This window comes from Pleurodeles waltl, chromosome 4_2 (assembly GCF_031143425.1).
Source record: "Pleurodeles waltl isolate 20211129_DDA chromosome 4_2, aPleWal1.hap1.20221129, whole genome shotgun sequence".
Taxonomy (NCBI): domain Eukaryota; kingdom Metazoa; phylum Chordata; class Amphibia; order Caudata; family Salamandridae; genus Pleurodeles; species Pleurodeles waltl.
Window position 1 is genome coordinate 267,907,587 of NC_090443.1, and position 25,745 is coordinate 267,933,331.

The 25,745-nt window shown below is 47.1% G+C and overlaps 1 protein-coding gene across 1 annotated transcript in view; it reads left to right on the forward strand.

Moving 5' to 3' along the window:
* The window catches only part of CDC73 (cell division cycle 73), a 515,645-nt gene that overhangs the window by 137,606 nt on the left and 352,294 nt on the right, over positions 1-25,745 (forward strand). The window contains exon 8 of the mRNA XM_069231104.1: positions 10,019-10,117. Coding sequence (XP_069087205.1) covers positions 10,019-10,117 — 99 coding nt within the window. The remainder of the gene's footprint in view (positions 1-10,018; positions 10,118-25,745) is intronic.

Here is a 25,745-nt window from a genome sequence, read left to right on the forward strand (position 1 = left end):
GGGAGAGGGACTCCTGGGGGTCACTCCTCCAGTGAAAGTCCGGTCCTTCAGGTCCTGGGGGCTGCGGGTGCAGGGTCTCTCCCAGGTGTCGGGACTTAGGATTCAAAGAGTCGCGGTCAGGGGAAGCCTCGGGATTCCCTCTGCAGGCGGCGCTGTGGGGGCTCAGGGGGGACAGGTTTTTGTACTCACAGTCTTAGAGTAGTCCTGGGGTCCCTCCTGAGGTGTTGGATCGCCACCAGCCGAGTCGGGGTCGCCGGGTGCAGTGTTGCAAGTCTCACGCTTCTTGCGGGGAGCTTGCAGGGTTCTTTAAAGCTGCTGGAAACAAAGTTGCAGCTTTTCTTGGAGCAGGTCCGCTGTCCTCGGGAGTTTCTTGTCTTTTCGAAGCCGGGGCAGTCCTCAGAGGATGTCGAGGTCGCTGGTCCCTTTGGAAGGCGTCGCTGGAGCAGGATCTTTGGAAGGCAGGAGACAGGCCGGTGAGTTTCTGGAGCCAAGGCAGTTGTCGTCTTCTGGTCTTCCTCTGCAGGGGTTTTCAGCTAGGCAGTCCTTCTTCTTGTAGTTGCAGGAATCTAATTTTCTAGGGTTCAGGGTAGCCCTTAAATACTAAATTTAAGGGCGTGTTTAGGTCTGGGGGGTTAGTAGCCAATGGCTACTAGCCCTGAGGGTGGGTACACCCTCTTTGTGCCTCCTCCCAAGGGGAGGGGGTCACAATCCTAACCCTATTGGGGGAATCCTCCATCTGCAAGATGGAGGATTTCTAAAAGTCAGAGTCACCTCAGCTCAGGACACCTTAGGGGCTGTCCTGACTGGCCAGTGACTCCTCCTTGTTGCTTTCTTTGTTCCCTCCAGCCTTGCCGCCAAAAGTGGGGGCCGTGGCCGGAGGGGGCGGGCAACTCCACTAAGCTGGAGTGCCCTGCTGGGCTGTGACAAAGGGGTGAGTCTTTGAGGCTCACCGCCAGGTGTTACAGCTCCTGCCTGGGGGAGGTGTTAGCATCTCCACCCAGTGCAGGCTTTGTTACTGGCCTCAGAGTGACAAAGGCACTCTCCCCATGGGGCCAGCAACATGTCTCTGGTGTGGCAGGCTGCTGGAACTAGTCAGCCTACACAGACAGTCGGTTAAGTTTCAGGGGGCACCTCTAAGGTGCCCTCTGGGGTGTATTTTGCAATAAAATGTACACTGGCATCAGTGTGCATTTATTGTGCTGAGAAGTTTGATACCAAACTTCCCAGTTTTCAGTGTAGCCATTATGGTGCTGTGGAGTTCGTGTTTGACAAACTCCCAGACCATATACTCTTATGGCTACCCTGCACTTACAATGTCTAAGGTTTTGTTTAGACACTGTAGGGGTACCATGCTCATGCACTGGTACCCTCACCTATGGTATAGTGCACCCTGCCTTAGGGCTGTAAGGCCTGCTAGAGGGGTGTCTTACCTATACTGCATAGGCAGTGAGAGGCTGGCATGGCACCCTGAGGGGAGTGCCATGTCGACTTACTCGTTTTGTCCTCACTAGCACACACAAGCTGGCAAGCAGTGTGTCTGTGCTGAGTGAGAGGTCTCCAGGGTGGCATAAGACATGCTGCAGCCCTTAGAGACCTTCCTTGGCATCAGGGCCCTTGGTACTAGAAGTACCAGTTACAAGGGACTTATCTGGATGCCAGGGTCTGCCAATTGTGGATACAAAAGTACAGGTTAGGGAAAGAACACTGGTGCTGGGGCCTGGTTAGCAGGCCTCAGTACACTTTCAATTGTAAACATAGCATCAGCAAAGGCAAAAAGTCAGGGGGCAACCATGCCAAGGAGGCATTTCCTTACAGTGATGTACTCGATCCACAGTGTGTATCTGGCTATTGCACTGAGTATTCAAGCTTGGATAGAGTCCCAGTGGCACACATGGAATATTGAATAGTTTTATCTCTACAGATGAGAGTACATTCACCAGAGAATCGATTTCTAGTCCCATTGTGAGACGAGTTAAAAAAAATTTTTTTACCTACAAAGATGTTATTCTATATTAGATTGTCTTTGTTTTCATGATTTAGTAGAAAGGGGGGTGTTGTATTGTAGGTATAATGTTTTTGTTTTACTGTATATCATTAGCTCCCAAACGTCGCTTTTGTGTATTTTCAATTGTAAAGCTGTTGGTTCTGTTTGCATGGTTGTTGCCGTTGTCCAGTCTGGCATTCTCTCCTTGAACGCTGGACTGGACTGCAGCCCTGACCGGTGGCTCCTACCTGCACTTCGTGGGCGGTGTTCCTTGAAGCTTCTCTAGAATAAATGCTTATTTCAAAATGATCCTCCTTTCCAGCCTCATATCTGTATATCCATGCAAGAGTTACCTGCTGTTGGTTGTGTCTTAATGGTGATTCCTCGGCAGTTCCTCTTGCTTGATCCAGTTTGGATGACCTGCGTGCAATATAAAGTGTATTTACTGGATTTTATCAATCTCCTTCTGTTCATGGCAGATAGGACAGAGGCCAAAGCAACTATTATCTCACATTACAATCCCTGCGATGAGCTGAAGTGTTCCAGACCAAACACTTGGAACCAATGCAGTTTGTTCATTCTACAGGCTGCTTCCAAATTGCTGTTTGGAGATATAAGAGTCTACAATAGGATATTACTACATCTAACTGCTGTCCCGTTTAATCCACGCCGTTCAGTGTAAGCGATTACAAACCTTCATTGTTACTGTGATGCATTTCTGTCTCTCAGAACGCTGAATGAAGGGTGCTTCTTACAAAGGTTACTGTGAGAGCTGACTCAGAATCTGTGCCGCCCAAAGGGCCTCAGTCGCGGCTACCATTTACCACAGTCACAAGCAACGTCAGGCCCTCTTCAAACACTTGGTTAGTCATTTGTTGGAGCAAAGTGGACTACCCTTTACCCACAAACTGGATCCGGTCAAGAAATTGATTGTCCATTCCCAGAAATGTGACTTCTATAGGTAGAGGTGTGTGGATGGTGGTGCCTCGGAAATGTACCGCCTCATTAGCAGAAGACCTGTGTTCCCTTTGCAGAAGATAAATATTATACGCTGCTTTATATGTGGCATAAAGTGGCCAGGTTCATTTCACTGACACCCACCTATTGCCTTTGTCGCTATTATTACTCGTATCAGTGATTTGATTGCTTGAATAGCATTGCAACTTGTGGACTCTAGATGGCCACATTGCTCCATTCATAGAATAAGGTTGTTCTCGTACTAAAGAAGGCCAAGGTTCTTGCTTTAAATTGGAGGCCCGTCTCCTGCTTTTATTAGAGTTCATGTTAAATGACAGCTTTGTCTTATTGTGATGTCTGACAGCAAGATGCAGGAACAGCAGATAGCTATTTGTCTCTGCATTCCCAGGCGTCCGCCCCTCCTCTGTAGAAGCGTCTCTGGCGCCCAAACCTCGTTTCCATTCACAAGATTGTTTTCCGATAACATAGACCGTGGCATTTCGAGACTCCCGCACTGCGCTGCCAGTGTGCCTTTTAAGATAAGGGAACTGAGCTGCCTTTCTTCTCCTTGCTCTTTTCGGAAGCTTGTGCTGTTGTGGCTTATGTTTGGCACATTCCGTACCCAATAGTAAGCTGACGACTAGAAGTGTGAAGAGGAAAAGTTGCCGAGAAATCCTTTTAAATTGTCTGATAACCGAGAACTTCAGTTTATAAAGCTTGTGTTGAAGCGAGGAGAGTACGTTTATGAATGGTTCCATATTTACTGCACAGCGTTTTAATTCCTATGGTCCACTTTTGACGAGAAATAACCTTGTCAGAATAAAAGGGATAATTTCAATCACAGTGGAAGGCGATCTGCAGATTGACGTGGTGATGGTATTATATACATAAATATGCGTTTTGTTTGGGACGGCAGTGTCACCTGGTTGATATAGAGTTGTTCCCTACCCTGACTGCCATTATGTGGTACCCTGCTTTTTATTTTAGCCCTAGACTAACACTAAACTTGTGCGTGTTCGCGCGCGCACAAATGTCTTTGCTTGTCAAAGGTTTAACGTGTAGCACTGGTGGCAGAGGATCATGTTTGTAATCCATAGTTGTGACCTGGTCGCTTTCTGTGCCACCATTAGAGTGGAGGCCTGCTGGCCACTTGTGTAAAGTTCCACTTTTATGTGCTAACCCATTTCCTAGCGCTAACAAGTATGTGTGGCTTGAGGGATACATGCATTGTGTATAAGTGAGCCACAGTAATGAAGGACAGCAGATTCATTTCGAAACCCAGCTGGCCTGTTTCTGTGCACAAGATGGAGGGGAGGTTGTTTCCCCCCCAGACAGCAGAAGAGCATCACTGCCATTCCTGAATCTGAAGGGAGAAGACCAAGACACTGAAATGTGGGAAAAAGGAAACATGGCTCCTTTAGAAATTTGATTACGTTCTTTTGCTGAGAGGAGCTGCAGCTTAGTCTTTCTGAGCACTGCCATTTTGTATACGATGTTGAAGGGTGGGACTGCAGCCCGTGTTTAGAGTTAGAAGTGTTCTTTAGGTGAGGCGAGCCATTTGTCTCTTTCCTGATCATTGTTCACTGTGACTGGTGACAGCAAGATGCAGAAAACCTCTACCCCTTGCCTCTGTTGTGGGTACTCCAAGCTGGAAGACTACCTTGCTGTGAAGGGCATCACTCAACTATTAGGCTAGAAAGGACAGATGAAAGCGAAACTAATCCAAACCGGTACTGAAAGCACAGACCGAAAACCTTCATCCACTTTCTGCTATGACTGTATAAAAGTGAGAACCACTGGCCCACTTGTTCAATTTACAAGTTCTCTTTGACCAAGGAAGGGAAGGCCTTGTGTAGAGTGCTTAATGGACAGTTGTGCAAATAGATGGTTTCTGCCCAACAGCCATCTTCACAGTTTTGCTCGGATATCCCCTGGAGACTTCTGGAAGGAGCTGATCCATAGACCTGACATGCATGGATGTCAATCAGCTGTGTGATGGATCTAAAGCACCAAAGCGGCTTGATCCCTGTAGTCTGGGTCTGCTTGCTGGGGTAAGACAGAAAGCAATCTTTGGGTCCAGGGACGCACTGAGAGCAGTATCACCACCAGAAAAGTAACAGACAGGAACTGCGCCAAGAAGCGTGATTAAGAGAACTGAGCTGCTACACCTTAAGAAGACCATGTCTCTACAGTCCAAAGGCCTCCTGAGTGTATTATGACACTTCAAGATCTTTGCCGAGCCTAACCATGACCTTTCACCCAAATTACCTGCTTAGACCGAGAGCAGGATCACCCAAGAGAAAAGAAGGGGATGGGAGCTAACCCAGGGAACAGTAGCAATATTGCCAGTAAAGTAAGTGTGCTTGCAGTCTACGTGTAGTATTAAGTTTCATATTTATCTTACAGATTTTTTTTTAATCAAAGTAAAGCACTGGGTTGAACAAGCTGCTATTTTGTTGCTAGGTGATTGAGTTCTGAATTTGCACAACCAAAACGCTCCCTGTCTGAGAAGCCTGTGACTGCTCGCCATCACTACCACTAAGAGTCTAATGCTGAAGGGGTTGTACGTGACCCAGTTTTCAGAGCTGTAGTAGGATATATCTTGGGACATCTGAGACAAACCACCATAACACCCATGGCAAGTCCTGCTTGCCCTCTGGCCCCCAGAATAGCTTCTTAAATGTTTATTTTGGAGTCCTGGATTAACCTTTTGATGCACTATGCATTTGTCGGTATATCACTCCTTTATTTGTGGGTTAGTATTTAAGTTAAAAAGCTAGCTGCATGTTAATGTGTTTAAATGTGGTTTGCACGTCTCATCTCAATATAAGATGTTTGTGATAGAACCAACTTGTTAAGTTCCTTAGAAGTATATTTTGACATTAAAGGCATGTAATGCTCAGTGTTAGCTATGTGTTCTTGCAAACCTAAACCTGATACGGTCTACTTGCACCCCGCCTGCCTTTACTGCTTATCTTCATGTGGCCATTCAGTGGTCTTGCTCATTCCTGATAACTTGGGAACATAGTACTGCCCCAGAATAAGCCTGGCTCCACTGTGTTGTATAATGTGTGTAAAACATATGATTATTTCAATTTAGGGTCGGTAACTACATGCTTCAAGAAATAATTGCAACCCTTTCCAGGGTGAATCTCTAAGTCAAAAAATAAACCTGAACTCAACACCCTCCTAAATATGGCACGGAGCAGGCAGGTTTAACCTAGGACATTGTGTAAAGTATTTATGCAGTACCAGAACAGTAATAAAGTCAGAATGGAAAAACAATAAAAATCAGAAACTGAATTGAAAAAATAAGAGTAAAATTTAATGAATAACCGGACACCAAAATGACAAAAATCCAATAAGGAAATCAAATATATTAATGTTAAAAGTTTTAGGTAGAAATGGCTCCAAAGAGCCAACGATTATCAATGGTTGCGGTAGTCCTGGACCTGGGCACAATTTGAGGCTGACTGCGATGGAGCGTGGGTTAGATACACCAAGCAGGTTCAATCTGGTGAAAGATGTTACCTTATGACTTAGTCTTTCAAGTCCCAATCAACCACAGAAGTACACTTTTAAGGCACTCATGGACTCTCAGGATGTGAGACAGAGGCCAATAGCAGGGTCTAGTCCAGGTCCAGTTGCCACTGGTCAGCTGGGTACTTCCAGGAAAAGGCCTCTTGGAGCATGTTGGCTCCCTGTAGCCACACAAGAAGGTGTCCACTTTGCCCTGGGCACAATAGGGAGCAGGTTTAGTCCTTCCGGGCTCTTAAGTTCTCATCTTCTGCAGGTCAAGAAAGTGTTCTGAAGTGGGTTCCTGGAGGTGTCACGTTTATTGCTGGCATTAGCTAGTGGGAGGGAATGATTCCTGGACACCCCTTAACCTATAGGGTAAAGGTTCCCAGGGTAACCATAACCACTTTTGCAGTAGTTCTTGGGTGGTTCACTGGAAACAAACACGTGTTAAAGCATTTAAAGGATAGCAAAAGGTTTCAGCCAACCTAAACTGAGGGAGAGGGGTGGGTGTGTGTGACTGTGTGTGTGTGTGTTCCACTTCAATAATACAAGTATTCTCCCACATCAAACACTAAAATCCAGTTTCAGGGAGGCACTGTATCCACAAGAAACCCGTACACTGTAGTCTGGTAGTTCTAATACAGCGGCCTCTAGCAACAGTGGGTATGCAAGAATTATCTTTGTGTCCTGTGGTACATGTGGCTCAACCTATACCTGTCCAGCAGGATTTGACACTCTTGTCTGAAAAGGATGCCCATGGTGCCCATCCTGCATATTCTAGGCAGTTCAAAGGAGTCCTCTCTGCCCATTCAGGCCAGCTTTTTCTTTGCTCCTGGGGGGCATTTCTCACCTTTTTCACACTTCAAGGCTTATCACTAGCTGGGCTACAGCCGGAGAGTCAGTTTGAATTTAGCCTCTAGGAATATCAGGCAGGCAAAAAGGTAATTTTCTAAAAGTTACTTTTCCTTAATATTTATTACAAATCTGAGTTCACTATTGAATTGGATTTTAATAGCTATTAAAATAGTGGTTTAATTATTTTTCTAGCTGGTCGCATTTCTTTATGGGTGAGCCTGCCTTCCTACAGACAAAATAACATTTGGCTGTTAATCACTGTAAAGACACATTAACTTTAAATTTCCACATGTCCTTTGTTTAAATACCATGCACCCCGCCTTGTGGACTACCTGGCCTCCATAGGGTAACTTACTAATATTTAGAAAGAAAGCTTGTACTTGCCAAAAGGGTTATCTTGACTGGTTACATTGTATGTTTTGTATGGTTGCAGTCCGTCTACAGTGATGGACTTAAAATCATGGTTGCACTATCAATCATTAGATTTGTAAACCGCGGCTTATCACCCTGGGGGTATCCAGGTGCTGTGGGTTGTCTCTGCAAATCAGTTATCTACTCCTGAAAGAGCCATGTCTTGAGCTTTCTCATGAAGTTGAGTAGGGTGTGCAAAGTGTGCGGGTGGGAAGGGTGGGTGTTCCAGATTTTGGCAGCGAGGTGGGAGAAGGATCGTCCTTCGCTGCGTTGAACTCTTGGGACTTGAGCGAGGGCAAGAGTTGTTGATATGAGTGTTCTGGTGGAAGGAGAGTCTGTGGTTGATGAGATTGGGTCCAGGGTTGTGGGGGGCTTTGTATGCGATGGTGAGAACCTTGAATTTGCACCTCTTGTGCACAGGCAGCCAGCGGAGACATCTAAGGTGGGGGGTGATGTGGATCCATCTGAGGAGGTCAAGGACAAGTCTTGCTCCTGTGTTATGGATGGTCTGGAGATGGAGGAGCGCTGGGTGGGGAGTCTGTCGTACAGGGCATTTCCGTAGTCTAGTCCCTGGTGATGATGGGTGACTATCTTCATGGTTTCCATGGGCATCCAGCGGAAGATCTTCCGTAGCATGTGGAGGTTATCTGTTGTTTGAAGGGGGGGGTTTGCTTTTGACGATGATGCCAAGATTGCAGGCGTGGTCAGTTGGTGTCTGGGGCTGTCAGTGTGGAGGGCCACCAGGAGTCATCCCTAGGGGATAGGTTGCTTCCGAAGATGATCTCCTCAGTCTTGTCCATGTTCACTTTTAAGTAGTTGGATTTCATCTATTCAGAGACATGTCTCATGGCGTTGTTGAAGTTGACTCTGGGGGTGGTGTGGTCTTCTGAGGGGGCGAGTATGAGTTGGGTGTCGTCAGCATATGAGATGATGTTGAGTCCATGGGAACAAACAATCTTGGCACATCGATGTTGACAAGGGTGGGGCTGAGAGAAGATCCCTGGGGGATGCCTCATATGTTGCTCTTTGGTTCTGAGGTGAAAGGTGGGAAGTGGACTCTTTGGGTGCAGCCTGTATGAAAGGCATGGCTACATTTGAGGGCGTTGCTTCGGATCCTGATGTGGTGGAGTCTGGAGGTGAGGGTGTATTGGGAGATGGTGTTGAACGTGGCAGAGAGGTCTAGGAGAATCAAGGCCGCCTTTTCTCCATGGTCAAGGATAAGTCCTGGCATCTCTCATGTAAAAAACATTTGAACCCAGTACCCCTCTATTACAAAGACCTACTTTACTAAGATGAAAGTCTTTTTTGGTTCAGCTTTGCCACAAGGATGAATGAATTTCTTGATCTTTTTTCTGAAGAATTTTACTTTGCCTTCCACAAGGACTTGACTGTCCTTCAGACAGTTCTTTACTTTCATTTTGAAGGTCAGACTTTTTTTTATTTTTTAAATTAGCTTAGACTTAAGATTCTTTGCCGTTTAAACTATTCAAGGTGTGCAGTCTCGTGCATCTCAACATCCTATGTCATTAGGGCTGTGCAGACTACTTAGGCGTCCTATTCATTCCACCAGCGCAGTGTATACATCTGTTGCATTCCTTAGCTGTATCCCTATTGCATACATTTGTAGGTTAGCAGTGTGAACTACTTGGAATGCTTCTAGCAAAGATTATTTGAGTCTTTTTGGAAAGACTTGTTAGCTTGAAGTTGGATAGTGTAGGCTGTTTTTTCTTGCCTTCAGCATTTTGAGCTGTGAAATGTAATTGCCAGCCGGATGGAAACAAGGGAGAGCAGTGTGAGAAAGTAAGGAACAATTATAATCTTAATGATTTAATACTTACTGTATGTGCTTGCTATCCTTCCTTCATAAAACTAATCTAGTCATCCTCTCACTTTGTATGTTTTTTCCTGTACTTTTGCTTGTCATAAGATCCGTATAGGAGCTGGGCGCAGGTGAGGGGTGGAGCTCACTCATGCAGAGAGATGCATGCACATGGTCTTAATTCCTTTTTGGTTGATACTCTTCTTTTTTTTAAGTATATTTCTACTCCTGTGTAAGTTCTCTTCCAGATGCAAAAGCAGAGCAAAAACAGTACTAGGAATACCATAATGGCTGTGACATTTATTTTCCCCCAATATAATAGCTTTCATCCTTTTCTCGTAAGTAAATGCATTGTTGCTGTTGAGTAGTTAGCATGTTTACAGTGTTTTGAACGGTCTGGTACTGCTAGTGAACAATGTGCAATTCAATGCTTAATTCATCACAGCTTTCTGTTTCTTTTCTTATTGTTTCAGAATTTTGCAAAGAATATATTTGCAATTCTTCAGTCTGTAAAAGCTAGGGAAGAAGGACGTGTACCTGAACAGAGGCCGGTACCAGCCGCCCCACCAACGGTAAGCCTACATTTCGTATGAAAAATGTAAGCAGTACTGTCCCATAATGTTATTTGATACACACTTTACCTATAAAAATGGCCTTTTATCACCAGTTGTACATACTGTGACCATAAGGATGTTGCATTTTTTAGAACACTGCTTGCTAGCTGGGGAACAGCTGAGTATTAAGATGCTTCCTGAATGAGGCTTTATTGTCCATAGAGCAAAGAAAAATGGCAACATATTTCTAGAGGCAGGACACCAGATTTCTCAGTGATCAGCCCCATAACCCCCTCCCTTTCTTACGCACACCAGTAAAGGTTAAACGATTCCTTTGGCTGCATGTTTATTTTTCCTCTGTAATTCACCAAATTGCTGTAAACAAAATATAATGGAGAGCGGAGGATGCTGTTTCCTTTGCAAGCAAGTTTCTTCAGGCCTTGGTTGCATGCTTGCTCACCTCTTGAGTCTTCTTCAGAAGCTGTATGCTGCCTTTCAAACAATGAACCTACCCCTCCCAGCCATATGAAAAACAACTATGTGCTGCTCCTAAAAGCAAATAAGCAAATGCTTGTTGCTAGCAGACTCTTCAGTGCTAAACGCTTGCAACTCTTCAGGAAATGGCATGATCCATTGTAGCTGGATGGACAAGAGATATTGCATATAGAAGGAAGTGACCTTAATAAATGATCCCCAACGTTATCCGCCAGTGCTGCGTACTTCACGGATGATGCATGCGTGTCCAGATGAAGCCTATTTGAAAGATATGCTCTTCTCTTGCTGATATTAGATAACCACAGGCACTGCCCTGTCTGCTGGGGTAGTGTTAATTAGACTTACAGGTGCTCTAGTTCTCTTTTTGCTATGTCACTCCAAGCTGGTCGTTGTAGAATTAGATCCAAGCCTTGAATTCAAATAGTCTGAATAAGTTTGAGGAATTTGTCATGAACACCAGAAAGCACAGATCTGTGTCCTTGGGCTTACCAGGACACGCCAGCTTAGTGGCGTTGGTTGTAGGTCGAGTTTTGCGGCATGAATCTGTTGTAGATTTAGATGCTGTGTGTATTTTACCATAGATTGATTTTAAATGCTCATTTGTTATTGTTAGTTTTTGATAAGTTATGTTATTAAAATCAACTTCTTAAGATCTTGTAACTCTCAAAGGTCAGTGGGATGTTTCTCTAAAAGGAGAGCAGCCCTCTACCTGTAAAAAATGTATGGGCAAAAATGGATTTCGCCTCTAAGTTCTCTGTTTAGAAATGGAGGTCTCAGACGGATACAAAAATTCCTTCTGCTTCCACTGTCCAGTTACTTTGGTTCCACACTGGTTTCTTATGCAAATTAACAAAGAGAGCACCCAAGTTGTGGTTAGTCACTACAGTAAGACTAACCACAACTAATAGTGTAAGAGCCTTGTTGGCAAGGTCACAGGCTGAGGTCCAAATAGGGGAGGGGCAGCCAAGTAGCATGCAAAGGGTTCTGCAGGACTGCCATTGCAATCTGTGTAAAACCGGTGCCTGAACCCATTTTCACTACAGGTCACTGCAAGTCACCCATATGGTAGGCCTTCTCAACCCAGAGGGCAGGGTGCAGGTACCTGAGTGTGAGGGCACCCCTGCATTAGCAGAGGTGCCCACACAAGCTCCAGATCCATTTTCCTGGACTTTGTGAGTGCGTGGACTCCATTTTACGCGTGTACTAGACATAGGTCACTACCTATGTTCAGCTACATAATGGTAACTCCGAATCTGGGCATGTGTAGGAGGCTGGCCTGGTTTGTAGTGGGTACCCTAGGTACTTACACCTTATACCAGGCTCACTTATCCCTTATTAGTGAAATGTAGTCTGCGTTCTAGCAGCTTAGGCTATCTAGAGATAGCTGTAGCAGAGCAGCTTATGCTGAACTAGGAGACATGCAAAGCTCCTGCAATGCCACTACAGTTACACAGTACTTACACACAATAAAATACAATACTCAGTGTTACCAAAAATAAAGGTACTTTATTTTAGTGACACAAGGCCAAAAATATCTTCGAGGCTATACTCCTTCTGGAGGTAAGTATTATACACAATATATACACTAGAAACCAAAATCAAGTAAGGAAACAGTCATAGAATAGTGCAAAAAGTAAAAAAATACACTAGAATGCAATAGGAAGCAATAGGCCTAGGGGCAACACAAACCATATACTAAGAAGGTGGAATGCGAATCACGAATCCCACCTAGGCAAGTGTAGTGTGTAGAGGGGTGCTGGGAGTGTAAGAAAACCACAGAGGTGAGTAAAATACCCCATCCCGAGCCCAGGAAAGTAGGAGTAAAGTACTGCAAGTTTCCTCTGGACACACGCCTAGTTGTGATAAGTTATTGCAAGACTGCAAGCAACAAATGGTCGATTCCTGGACCTGAAGACCTGTGAAGAGAGGAGCCAAGTCCAGAAATCGCAGAAGTTTCCAGGAAGGACAGGAGCCCCTGCCAACCTAGAAGATGGTGCAAAAGAGGATTCCTTGGTTGGAAGAAGTCTGCAGAAGAGCACCAAAGAAGATGGCTGAGGGTTCCTGTGTGATGCAAAGGATGTCCCACGTCGAGATGTTGGATGCAGGCGAGTTGCATCACTGGATTCGTCCAACAAGCCTTGGTTCAAGCAATGTCGCTGTTTGCATCAAAATGGCACTGCCTGGACCCAGGAGGGACATTGGGGCCTCAACTCAGACTAAGGAGACAGAGGGGGCTCCCGACACTGGAGGGAACCTACAGATGACCAGGCTGCCCCCATGGGAGTCCCAGGACATGGGGACAAAGAAGGTGCACATTGCGGTTGCTGCAGCACTACAAAAGAAGGTCCCACGCCGCCGGAGAAGAACTCAGCGAGTTGAGCGTCGCAGGATGGAGTGCTGGGGACCTGGGCCACGCTGTGCGCAAAAGATTCTTGCAAATAGGGCCTCAGGAGGTAGAGATGACGCGGTGCAGACGGATAATGTTGCAAACCGGGAAGGCAAGCTCTTACCTCCGCCAAATCTGGACAGCTGGACCTTAGGACAGTCTGGGTCGAAGGTGTCCACCCTCTGTGTTCTAGGGAGCACGCTCCTCGCCAGGAGAGGAGTGCTAGAGAACCGGTTGTCATCTTAGAAGGTGCCTGCTGGAGCAGGGAAGTGACTCCGTCTCTCCACAGGAGATTTCTTTGGTTCTGCTGGTGCAGGGTGAAGACAGGGAGTCCTCAGAGCGTGCACACCTTGGAAACTGTTGCAGTTGCTGGCTGGAGCTGAAGTTGCAGAGTCACAGTATCCTTGTTGGATACTTTGTTGCAGTTTTAGCGGTTCCTGGAGCAGTCAGCGGTTGATCCGACGGTCAGAGGATGAAGCAGGAGTTGCAGAGGATTCCTGGTGGAAACTTGCAAGCTGAATCTGAAGAGGAACCCACTGGAGCGACCCTAAATAGCCCTGAGAGGGGTATTGGCTACCTAACCGGGTATGCACCTACCAGGAGGGGGGTCTCTGACGTCACCTGCTGGCACTGGTGGCCACTCAGAGGCCACTAGAGTGTCCCCACACCATGGAAAATAAGATGGCTAACGCCAGGGACACACTGGAGGAGCTCTGGGCACCACCCCTGGGGTGGTGATGAACAGGGGAATGGTCACTCCCCTTTCCTTTGTCCAGTTTTGCACCAGAGCAGGGACTGGGGGTCCCTGAACTGGTGTAGACTGGCTTATGGAAGGAGGGTACCATCTGTGCCCTTCAAAGCATTTCCAGAGGCTCTGGGGGGTGGGGGGGCTACCCCTCTCATGCCTGTGACACCTATTTCCAAAGGGAGAGGGTGTAACACCCCCCTCCCAAAGGAAATGCTTTATTCTGCCTTCCTGGGACTGAGCTGCTCAGACCCCGGGAGAGCAGAACCCTGTCTGTGAGGTGGCAGCAGCTGTAGCTGCAGTGCAAGCCTCAGAGCTGTAGTTTGGCAGTACTGGGGGGCCATGGTGGAGCCCCCAGGATGCATTTGATTGGCACCCCAATACCAGATTTGGAATGGGGGGACAATTCCATGATCTTAGACACCATACAAGGCCATATTCGGAGTTACCATTGTGAAGCTACATATAGGTATTGACCTATATGTAGTGCATGCGTGTAATGGTATTGACACACTCCCGAAGTCCAGGGATTTGGCCCTGGACAGCTTGGGGGCACCTTTGCTATTGCAAGGGTGCCCTCACACTTAGTAACTTTGCACCTAGCCTTCAGTAAATGAAGGTTAGACATATAGGTGACTTATAAGTTACTCAAGTGCAGTGAAAATGACTGTGAAATAGTGTGTGCACTATTTCACGCAGGCTGCAGTGGCAGTCCTGTGAAAGGGTTTGTCTGAGCTCCTTATGAGTGGTAAAAGAAATGCTGCAGCCCATAAGAATCTCCTGGAACCCCAAAGCCCTGGGTATGTAGGTACCATATACTATGGACTTATAAGGGGGGGGTCCAGTGTACCAATTGGAATTGGTAAATGAAGTCACTAAACTATAGTGACTAATTTGGAAGCAGAGAGAGCATAAGCACTGACGTTCTGGTTAGCAGAACTTCAGTGACACAGTTAAGCACTACTGACAACACACACATTAGGCCACAAACTACAAGCACTGGGTGGTCCTGACCAGCAGGATCCAAGTGAGACAGGCAAAACATACTGACAAACAGGTAGAAATTGGGGGTAACATGCCAGGAAAGATGGTACTTTCGTACAGCATGTTTGGTAACATGATCCTAATACTGTTGCAAGTATTGGAAGCATGATTCCATGCACTCCCGGGGCTCCTTAGTGGGCCCTTAGGATTGCTACCACCAGTCTTACAGGATTGTTCGGGCAGCCCAAGCTGCTGCCACCCCTCAGACAGGTTTCTGCCCTCCTGCTGCTTGATCTGATCAAGCCCAGGAAGGCAGAACAAAGGATTTCCTTTGGGAGAGGGAGGTAACACCCTCTCCCTTTGGGAATAGGTAAGACTAGATTGGGAGGGGTAGCCTCCCCAAGCCACTGGTTTGCTTTGAAGGGCAAATGTGCCCTCTGTGCAAAAACCAGTCTACACCAGTTCAGGGACCCCCAATCCCTGTTCTGGAATGAAACTGGACAGTGGAAATGGGAGTGACCACTCCCCTGTCCATCACCACTCCAGGAGTGGTGCTCAGAGCTCCTCCAGAGGGTCCCTGGGTGCTGCCATATTGTTTCAAAAGTTGGCTGGGAACTCTGGGAGCAGCTGAGTGGCCTGGACAGGCAGGTGACGTCAGAGCCCCCTCCTGATAGGTGCTTACCTGGTTAGGTGACCAATCCCCCTTTCAGTGCTATTTATGGGTCTCTCTCTTGGATGGGGTCTTCCGATTCGGCTTGCAAGACCTCCAGCAGGATTCCTCTGCAACCTGCACTTAGACTTCTGACCACTGACACTGCGACTGGGCCCTCCAGGAACCAACAATGCTACAGTCCACGAAAAAGGCTCTTCTGCAACTTTGTTTCCATGGCTCCATCCATCTTTGCAACATATCCCCAGCCGTGCATCCTCAGAAGACAGCAACTGTTCAGCCTGCACAAGAAGAAGAAGGAATCTCCCTTGGAGTGAAGGAGTCACTCCCCTACAACCGCAGGCATCTACAACAAGCGATGACCAGCTGCGTGGATCTCCCCTCATCTTGAGCTGCGTGGATCCTGAATCCGGGGTGGTGGTCTGGAGTTAGTCCTCTTGGTCCTCTCTGCCAGCTGTCCAACTTTGGTGGAGGTAAGCCTTTGTCTTCCCATGCAGGACAGTGCCCCTGTGCACGCGTCTCTTGCAGCTGCCAAGACTTGTTTGGATCTCCCCCAAGGGATCTTCAGGCAACGTTTAGCACCAGCACCTAGGTCTCCTTCCTGCAAAGCACAGCCTCTTGTGTGGTTCTCCGTCGGCGTGGGACCCTCATTTGTAGTGCTGCATGGGCATCTTCTGCGACTCCTGTGGGTCCGGCCTCTGCTCCTGTGGTCTGTCTGCGATGCTGAGGGTCCCCTGTGACTCCCCCTCCTGGGTTGAGACCTCCTGGACCTTGCTGGTCCCGGGCAGCACCAGTTTTCCACTAACTGCGAGTTTGCCTGTGCCAAGGCTTGTTGGTGGAATTCCTGCACCGACACCCATCTGCGATCTTGCTTCCATCGTGAGGCATCTTCATCCATCAGGAACTCTTCTCCGGCTCCAAGGCTACAGTGCTGACCTGTTCTTCATCACCGTTGATCAACTACTGCAACTACAGCTGGGTGGGTAGTAGCTCCTACTCCTCCTGGACTCCACTGTGACTTTTGGTCTTGGTCCACTCTCTCTACAGGTCTTCTTTCTTCAGAAATCTTCTGTTCGATGGCATCTGTCGCTGTAGATACGCATGTTCTGCAATAGCTCGCCATCTGGTGTTGGGCCGGAGTGTTACAAGTTGTTTTTCTTCGAAGAAGTCTTTCGAGTCACGGGACCGAGTGACTCCTCCTTGTCTCCATTGCGCATGGGCGTCGACTCCATCTTCGATTGTTTTTTTTCCGCCATCGGGTTCGGACGTGTTCCTGTCGCTCCGAGTTTCGGAATGGAAAATTAGCTAATTTCGGAAGATTTTCGTCGGTATTGTTGCGTTCGGGATCGGCGTACTTTGATTCCACACCGCATCGAAGATCGAAGAGCTCCGGTGCCCTTCGGGGTAGTTTTTCGATCCTCCGTCGGGGCCTGGTCGGCCCGACCGCGTGCTGAAGAACGCCGATGGAACGGACCCCGTTCCGTTTCTGCCCCAAATGCCACAATAAGTACCCTTACACAGACCAACACTTGGTCTGCAACCTGTGCCTGTCACCTGAGCACAGCGAAGACACCTGCGAGGCCTGTCGTGCGTTCCGGTCCCGAAAAACACTCCGAGACCGTCGAGCCAGAAGACTTCAGATGGCGTCCGCACCGACAGCCCAACGGGAGTTCGAGGAACAGGAAGAAGAAGGTACCTTCTCGATCCAAGACTCAGACTCCGAAGGATTCGACGATACACAAACCGTGAGTAAGACGTCGAAATCCACTCAGAAGAACATTTACAAGGCCCAGGGGACGCCACTGCCACCAGGCCATGGCTCCACCCATAAATTCGGTGACCGCCCGTCGGCACCGAAAAAGGCCCAAACAGTGCCAAGATCGTCCGACTCCGGTCGAGACACCGGCACGCAGCCTTCTCTGGACCGAGAAAGTGCTGGAGACAAGCCTCGACACCGAGATGCCGGTGCCGACACGGCTCGACGCCGAGACAGCGGCACCGAAACAGATCGACGCCGAGAGGTTTCGGCCCCGAAAAAGAAAAGAGTCACCTCGGAGCCGAAAAAACACGCAGACAGGGTTTCGATGCCGAAACAAACTGCAAGCGACCCAGCTTCAGGCTCTTATACAGAAGAGCACTCACTAACCTCCCAAATGCAGAAGCATAGGTTTGAGGAAGAGCTGCAAGCAACTGATGTGGACCATACGCAAAAGCGTATCTTCATACAGCAGGGGACAGGAAAAATAAGCACCCTTCCCCCCATTAGGAGAAAGAGAAGGTTGGAGTTCCAGACGGAACAGACACCACAACCAAAAGTGGTGAAAAGAGTTACCCCACCACCCTCTCCTCCGCCTGTGATTAACGTCTCACCAGCACAAACTCCATCACACTCCCCAGCTCACACCACCATGAGCCAGGGTGACCAAGATCAGGACGCATGGGACCTATACGACGCCCCAGTGTCAGATAACAGTCCGGAGGCATACCCTACAAAGCCATCTCCACCAGAAGACAGCACCGCGTATTCTCAAGTGGTGGCTAGAGCAGCACAATTTCACAACGTAAGCCTCCACTCAGAACAGGTCGAGGATGATTTCTTATTCAACACCCTCTCCTCCACCCACAGCTCCTACCAAAGCCTGCCTATGCTCCCTGGTATGCTCCGGCACGCAAAAGACATCTTTAAGGAGCCGGTCAAAAGTAGGGCAATCACACCAAGGGTGGAAAAAAAGTATAAGGCGCCTCCTACAGACCCGGCTTTCATCACTACACAGCTGCCACCAGACTCTGTCGTTGTAGGAGCAGCTAGGAAAAGGGCCAACTCTCACACATCTGGAGATGCAACACCCCCAGATAAAGAAAGCCGCAAGTTCGATGCAGCTGGTAAAAGAGTCGCAGCACAAGCTGCAAACCAGTGGCGCATCGCGAACTCCCAGGCACTACTTGCGCGCTATGACAGAGCCCACTGGGACGAGATGCAACATCTCATTGAACATCTGCCCAAGGACTTACAAAATAGGGCAAAACAAGTGGTTGAGGAGGGACAGACCATTTCCAACAACCAGATCCGCTCCTCCATGGACGCTGCAGATACAGCTGCACGGACAATTAATACATCTGTAACTATCAGAAGGCATGCATGGCTCCGAACGTCTGGATTTAAACCAGAGATTCAACAAGCAGTTCTCAATATGCCTTTTAATGAAAAAGAACTGTTCGGTCCAGAAGTGGACACAGCGATTGAGAAACTCAAAAAAGATACGGACACTGCCAAAGCCATGGGCGCACTCTACTCCCCGCAGAGCAGAGGGAATTACAGCACATTCCGTAAAACGCCCTTTCGAGGGGGGTTTCGAGGTCAAAGCACACAAGCCAGCACCTCACAAGCCACACCGTCCAGTTACCAGGGACAGTATAGAGGAGGTTTTCGGGGACAATATAGAGGAGGGCAATTCCCTAGAAATAGAGGAAGATTTCAAAGCCCCAAAGCCCCTACTACTAAACAGTGACTCACAGGTCACTCACCCCCTCCACACAACACCAGTGGGGGGAAGAATAGGCCATTATTACAAAGCATGGGAGGAAATCACTACAGACACTTGGGTTCTAGCAATTATCCAACATGGTTATTGCATAGAATTTCTACAATTCCCTCCAAACATACCACCAAAAGCACAAAATTTAACAACACACCATTCCAATCTCCTGGAGATAGAAGTGCAGGCACTATTGCAAAAGAATGCAATCGAATTAGTGCCAAACACACAAATAAACACAGGAGTTTACTCACTGTACTTTCTGATACCAAAGAAGGACAAAACACTGAGACCAATCCTAGACCTCAGAGTAGTGAACACTTTCATCAAATCAGACCACTTCCACATGGTCACACTACAAGAAGTATTGCCATTGCTAAAACTACACGACTACATGGCAACTTTAGACCTCAAGGATGCTTATTTCCATATACCAATACACCCATCGCACAGGAAATACCTAAGGTTTGTATTCAAAGGAATACATTACCAATTCAAGGTACTGCCTTTCGGATTAACAACCGCACCAAGAGTCTTTACCAAATGTCTAGCGGTAGTCGCTGCACACATAAGAAGGCAGCAAATACATGTGTTCCCATATTTGGACGACTGGCTAATCAAGGCCCATTCGTTCAAACAGTGCTCAAATCACACAAATCAGATCATACAAACCCTCTTCAAACTAGGGTTCACCGTCAATTACACAAAATCCAAAATTCTGCCACGCAAGGTACAACAATACCTGGGAGCCATAATAAACACATCAAAAGGAGTAGCCACTCCAAGTCCACAAAGAATTCAAAATTTCAACACCATCATACAACGCATGTATCCAACACAAAAGATACAGGCAAAGATGGTATTACAACTCCTAGGCATGATGTCATCATGCATAGCCATTGTCCCAAACGCAAGACTGCACATGAGGCCCTTACAACAATGCCTAGCATCACAGTGGTCTCAAGCACAGGGTCACCTTTTAGATCTGGTGTTAATAGACCGCCAAACTTACCTCTCGCTTCTGTGGTGGAACAACATAAATTTAAACAAGGGGCGGCCTTTCCAAGACCCAGTGCCACAATACGTAATAACAACAGATGCTTCCATGACAGGGTGGGGAGCACACCTCGATCAACACAGCATACAAGGACAATGGAACGTACATCAAACAAAACTGCATATCAATCACCTAGAACTTCTAGCAGTTTTTCAAGCACTAAAGGCTTTCCAACCAATAATAGTTCACAAATACATTCTCGTCAAAACAGACAACATGACAACAATGTATTATCTAAACAAGCAGGGGGGGACGCACTCCACGCAGTTAAGCCTGCTAGCACAAAAAATTTGGCATTGGGCAATTCACAACCAAATTCGCCTAATTGCACAGTTTATACCAGGGATACAAAATCAACTCGCAGACAATCTCTCTCGAGATCACCAACAGGTCCACGAATGGGAAATTCACCCCCAAATTCTGAACACTTATTTCAAACTCTGGGGAACACCTCAGATAGACTTGTTTGCGACAAGGGAGAACGCAAAATGCCAAAACTTCGCATCCAGATACCCACACAAACAATCCCAAGGCAATGCCCTATGGATGAACTGGTCAGGGATATTTGCTTACGCTTTTCCTCCTCTCCCTCTCCTTCCTTACCTGGTAAACAAACTCAGTCAAAGCAAACTCAAACTCATATTGATAGCACCAACTTGGGCAAGGCAACCCTGGTACACAACGCTACTAGACCTATCAGTGGTACCCTGCATCAAATTGCCCAACAGGCCAGATCTGTTGACACAGCACAACCAAAAGATCAGACACCCAGATCCAGCATCGCTGAATCTAGCAATCTGGCTCCTGAAATCCTAGAATTCGGGCACTTACAACTTACCCAAGAATGTATGGAAGTCATAAAACAAGCAAGAAGGCCATCCACCAGGCACTGCTATGCAAGTAAATGGAAGAGGTTTGTTTGCTACTGCCATATTAATCAAATACAACCATTACACACAACTCCAGAACATGTAGTGGGTTACTTGCTTCACTTACAAAAATCTAACCTAGCTTTCTCTTCCATTAAGATTCACCTTGCAGCAATATCTGCATACCTGCAGACTACCTATTCAACTTCCCTATATAAAATACCAGTCATTAAAGCATTCATGGAGGGCCTTAGGAGAATTATACCACCAAGAACACTACCTGTTCCTTCATGGAACCTAAATGTTGTCCTAACTAGACTTATGGGTCCACCTTTTGAACCCATGCACTCCTGCGACATACAGTTCCTAACCTGGAAGGTGGCATTTCTCATCGCCATTACTTCCCTGAGAAGAGTAAGCGAGATTCAGGCGTTTACTATACAGGAACCTTTTATACAACTACACAAAAATAAAGTCGTCCTAAGGACCAATCCTAAATTTTTGCCAAAGGTTATTTCACCGTTCCATCTAAATCAAACAGTGGAACTTCCAGTGTTCTTTCCACAGCCAGATACCGTAGCTGAAAGGGCACTACATACATTAGATGTCAAAAGAGCATTGATGTATTACATTGACAGAACAAAAAACATCAGAAAGACTAAACAACTCTTTATTGCATTTCAAAAACCTCATGCAGGAAACCCAATTTCAAAACAAGGTATAGCCAGATGGATAGTTAAATGCATCCAAATCTGCTACCTTAAAGCTAAACGACAGCTGCCCATTACACCAAGGGCACACTCAACCAGAAAGAAAGGTGCTACCATGGCCTTTCTAGGAAACATCCCAATGCAAGAAATATGTAAGGCAGCCACATGGTCTACGCCTCACACATTCACCAAGCACTACTGTGTAGACGTGTTATCCGCACAACAAGCCACAGTAGGTCAAGCCGTATTAAGGACATTATTTCAGACTACTTCCACTCCTACAGGCTGATCCACCGCTTTTGGGGAAATAACTGCTTACTAGTCTATGCAGAACATGCGTATCTACAGCGACAGATGCCATCGAACTGAAAATGTCACTTACCCAGTGTACATCTGTTCGTGGCATCAGTCGCAGTAGATTCGCATGTGCCCACCCGCCTCCCCGGAAGCCTGTAGCAGTTTGGAAGTTACCTTCAATTATTTATATATGTATCATCTCAACCTTAAATAGGTGCATACTTAGTCACTCCATTGCATGGGCACTATTACTACAATTCAACTCCTACCTCACCCTCTGCGGGGAAAAACAATCGAAGATGGAGTCGACGCCCATGCGCAATGGAGACAAAAGGAGGAGTCACTCGGTCCCGTGACTCGAAAGACTTCTTCGAAGAAAAACAACTTGTAACACTCCGGCCCAACACCAGATGGCGAGCTATTGCAGAACATGCGAATCTACTGCGACTGATGCCACGAACAGATGTACACTGGGTAAGTGACATTTTCATTTTCTTCTCCTCCTTTTGGGTGGCTTGGGAGAAATTCCAATGATTTAATCCTGCTTTCTTGATCACTGTGGGGTGTTGTGTTACTTACCTCTTGATTTTCTAGTATCCCCAGCTCACCTCTACACATTCCACTTACCTAGGTGGGGGGTCCTGTGTTCGCATTCCATTTTTGTAGTATATGGTTTGTGCTCACCCTAGGGTCACTATTGGTTATTTCCATTTGCACTGTTTTCTTACCTTTTCTATGCCTATTTCTGATTTATAGTGTATATATTTAGTGTTTTGCCTCCTACTGGAGGGTTGCCCTTCTAGTATTTTGTGGTATTGTGTTCCAAAAAGAAAGTACTTTTATTTTTGTACAACTGAGTTTTTTTCTTTCATGTGTGTAAGTGCTTTGTGACTACATTGGTATTGCATGAGCCTTGCATGTCTCCTACAAAAGCCTTGGCTGCTCATCCACAGCTACCTCTAGAGAGCCTGGCTTTTAGACACCGCCTACACTTCACTAAGAGGGGATACCTGGACCTGGTATAACGTATAAGTACCTTGGGTACCCACCACTCACCAGGCCAGCTTCCCACACTTTGTACTCTATCTTTTGTGCTCTTTTATGCTTGGTGTCTGTTCCTGTTTGTTTTTTGTGCCTGTTTGTCTTTTTTGGTTCTTTTGAGTATTCTTTAGTGCCCATCTGTCTTTTGTGCCCAATTGTCTTTGGTGTTTTGGCTGTTGTGGTCTTTTGTGCTTGGCTTTAGTGCCAGTTTGTCTGTTGTGCCTGTTTCATTGCTCAGCCCAGGCTTCTATGTGCTTTTTTGCGCTCTTTGCTAGTCTTTTTGTGCATGTGTTTGTGCCAATTTTTATTGCCTAGGCTTAGTACACTTTCTCTGACTTGATAGCACTCCACACCAGATGCTGTCACGATTGTTAACCCCGATGCACACCACATCTCATGGAAGGACCCTACTCATGTGCTTTCTGCCGCTTCTCTTACAGCATCTGCCCTATGCCAGCCTTTGCACACAACTTGCCCTGCATTGCCTCGTGCTCCTCAATACCAGATCTGTCTAGGACTTCATCAATAGGTACTACCCAGACATCCTCTTTCTCACTGAAATCTGCCCAGCCTGTGATCCATCCCAGCCATTGCAAAGGCCATCTCTTCTGGCTACAAGATTGTCTACCATTACAGCCTCTGAAAACCTGGAGGAGATCATCCACAAAGACACCATCACCTGCACTGCTGCAGTGAGCAGACTATGCTCAGGGAACACACATACTTCCAACTACATATCAGCCCCTCCACAACCATCTCAGGCAACCATGCTTGTCTACTGCCAGGACCCTGCACTATCTTCAGTAACAGTCGTTGACTTGATCACTCCAATTGCCATTAGATACAATAGCTTCCTACTGCTCAGCAATCTCAATGTTCACCTCAATGACCCAGCGTACTGCAACACCATCGACCTCAGAGAGCCTCAACAACATAAGACTCATACAACTCATACAAGGCGTAGCTCACATTGCCAGGCAAACACCTCCCCCAGGCTTCACAGCCAGTAAGAAGATTACCTTCAGCCACCTTACCACTCTCACATGGACGGACCACTCCATTGTACGCTCCAACATCATACACCATCCCTCCAGTAAACTAAAGCCAGCCATCAATTTCAGCCACAACTAGAACAACATAAAATAAGTCACCTGGAACCACACCTTTGAATCCAACCAGCCTATGCACATGTGACCTGCTGAGTGACCTATCCACTTTCAATAAGTGGAACTCGTACTGTGCCAGCACCTTGGCTTTCATGATGGTCAGGCATACAAGAACTCGTGCTCAAGCATGCTGGTCTAAGGAAGGCCTGAAAAACTCCAAGCGCTATTGAAAACAACTAGGACAGAAGAGAGAGAACCAACAGAGACTACACCTCTAGAGCCATCTACAAATCCACACGCAGAAGGTACCACCCCCAGACGAAAGAAGCCAGGAAAGTTGCCCTTGTGCTCAGGCTAGAATCCTGCTCCAACTCCAGCAAAGAACTCTTTAACATCATCAAATAATTCAACAATCCAAAAGCAGCCTCCTATACCACTATCCCCTCACAGCTTTTCAGTGACGACATATCTGACTTTTTCCACAACAAAATACTCGAGATACACACCAAATTTGCACCCTAACCCACAGTAGAAGGCATCATCACACAAGCCCACATCTCCACCAAGAGCACCTACATTCTAACAAACTGAAGCCCCCTAACCACAGTCAACACTGCCAGAATCATGTAGACCGTCCACTCGGGTTACCCCACTGCCCCTTGCCCTCACCACGTTTACATCCTGGGAAGCACACTGATCAGCACCAACCTCCCCACCATCGTCAACTCATCCATCCTCTGCGTAAACGTCCCGGATAGCTGGAAACCTGCAGAAGTCACAGCTCTACTGATGAAACAGTCAGCCAGCCTGAAAGATTTGACAGACCCATCTCGCTTTTTCCTTTCCTGACCAAAGTCCTGCGAAAGATCAGTAAGCAACTCTCTGCCCATCTTGAACAGCACCACCTCCTGGACTTCACCCAGTCAGTGTTCTGCGGGCAACCATAGCATGGAAACCACCCTCCTGGCAGCAACAGGCAACATTTGGTCCATTATGGACAGAGGGGAACCACCACTCTCATCCTGCTTGACCTCTCAGCAGCCTTCAACTCTGTCTTCCATGGCACCCTCAACGCCAGACTGCAGAACTCTGGTATTCAAATATCTGGCCAGAGCTGGATAACCTTCCTCCCACATTTTCACCTCCAAACTCAAGAAGCTAGTTTATGGGGGTGTCCCCCCAGGGCTCCTCTCTCAGTCCAACCTTGTTTATCATGTGCATGGAACCCCTGGCCGGCATCATAAGAGCCAAAGGCATCCACAATGTCTCCTTCACCAGCAGCACTCAACTCATCTCCCTCACTGACACGAACAACACCACTAGGACCAGTTTCACCTCCTGCATGTCAAACGTGGACAACTGGATGTGAGGGAACGGCCTTAAACTCAACACAGACAAAACGGAGATCCTAATTTTCTGACAGCAGAGGTCCCCTTGGGACTCGTCTTGGTGGCCACCTGTCTTAGGTTCCATGCCCACCCTCAAAGAAGATGCCAGAAACCTCAGCATCATCTCTGACAATAAAACCACAATGGACAAACAGGTCAACGTTTTGATTGCATCTTGCTGCCTCATCCTCAGAGTGGTTTGCAAGATCTTCAAATGGCTCCCCATGCATGGTGACCCAGACCCTCATAACCAATAGACTTAACTATGCCAACACACACTATATCAGAATTCTCAACTAGCTCATGGAAAGACTACAGACATTCTAAAAGACAGGCACCAGATTCCTCCTAGATGTTCCTAA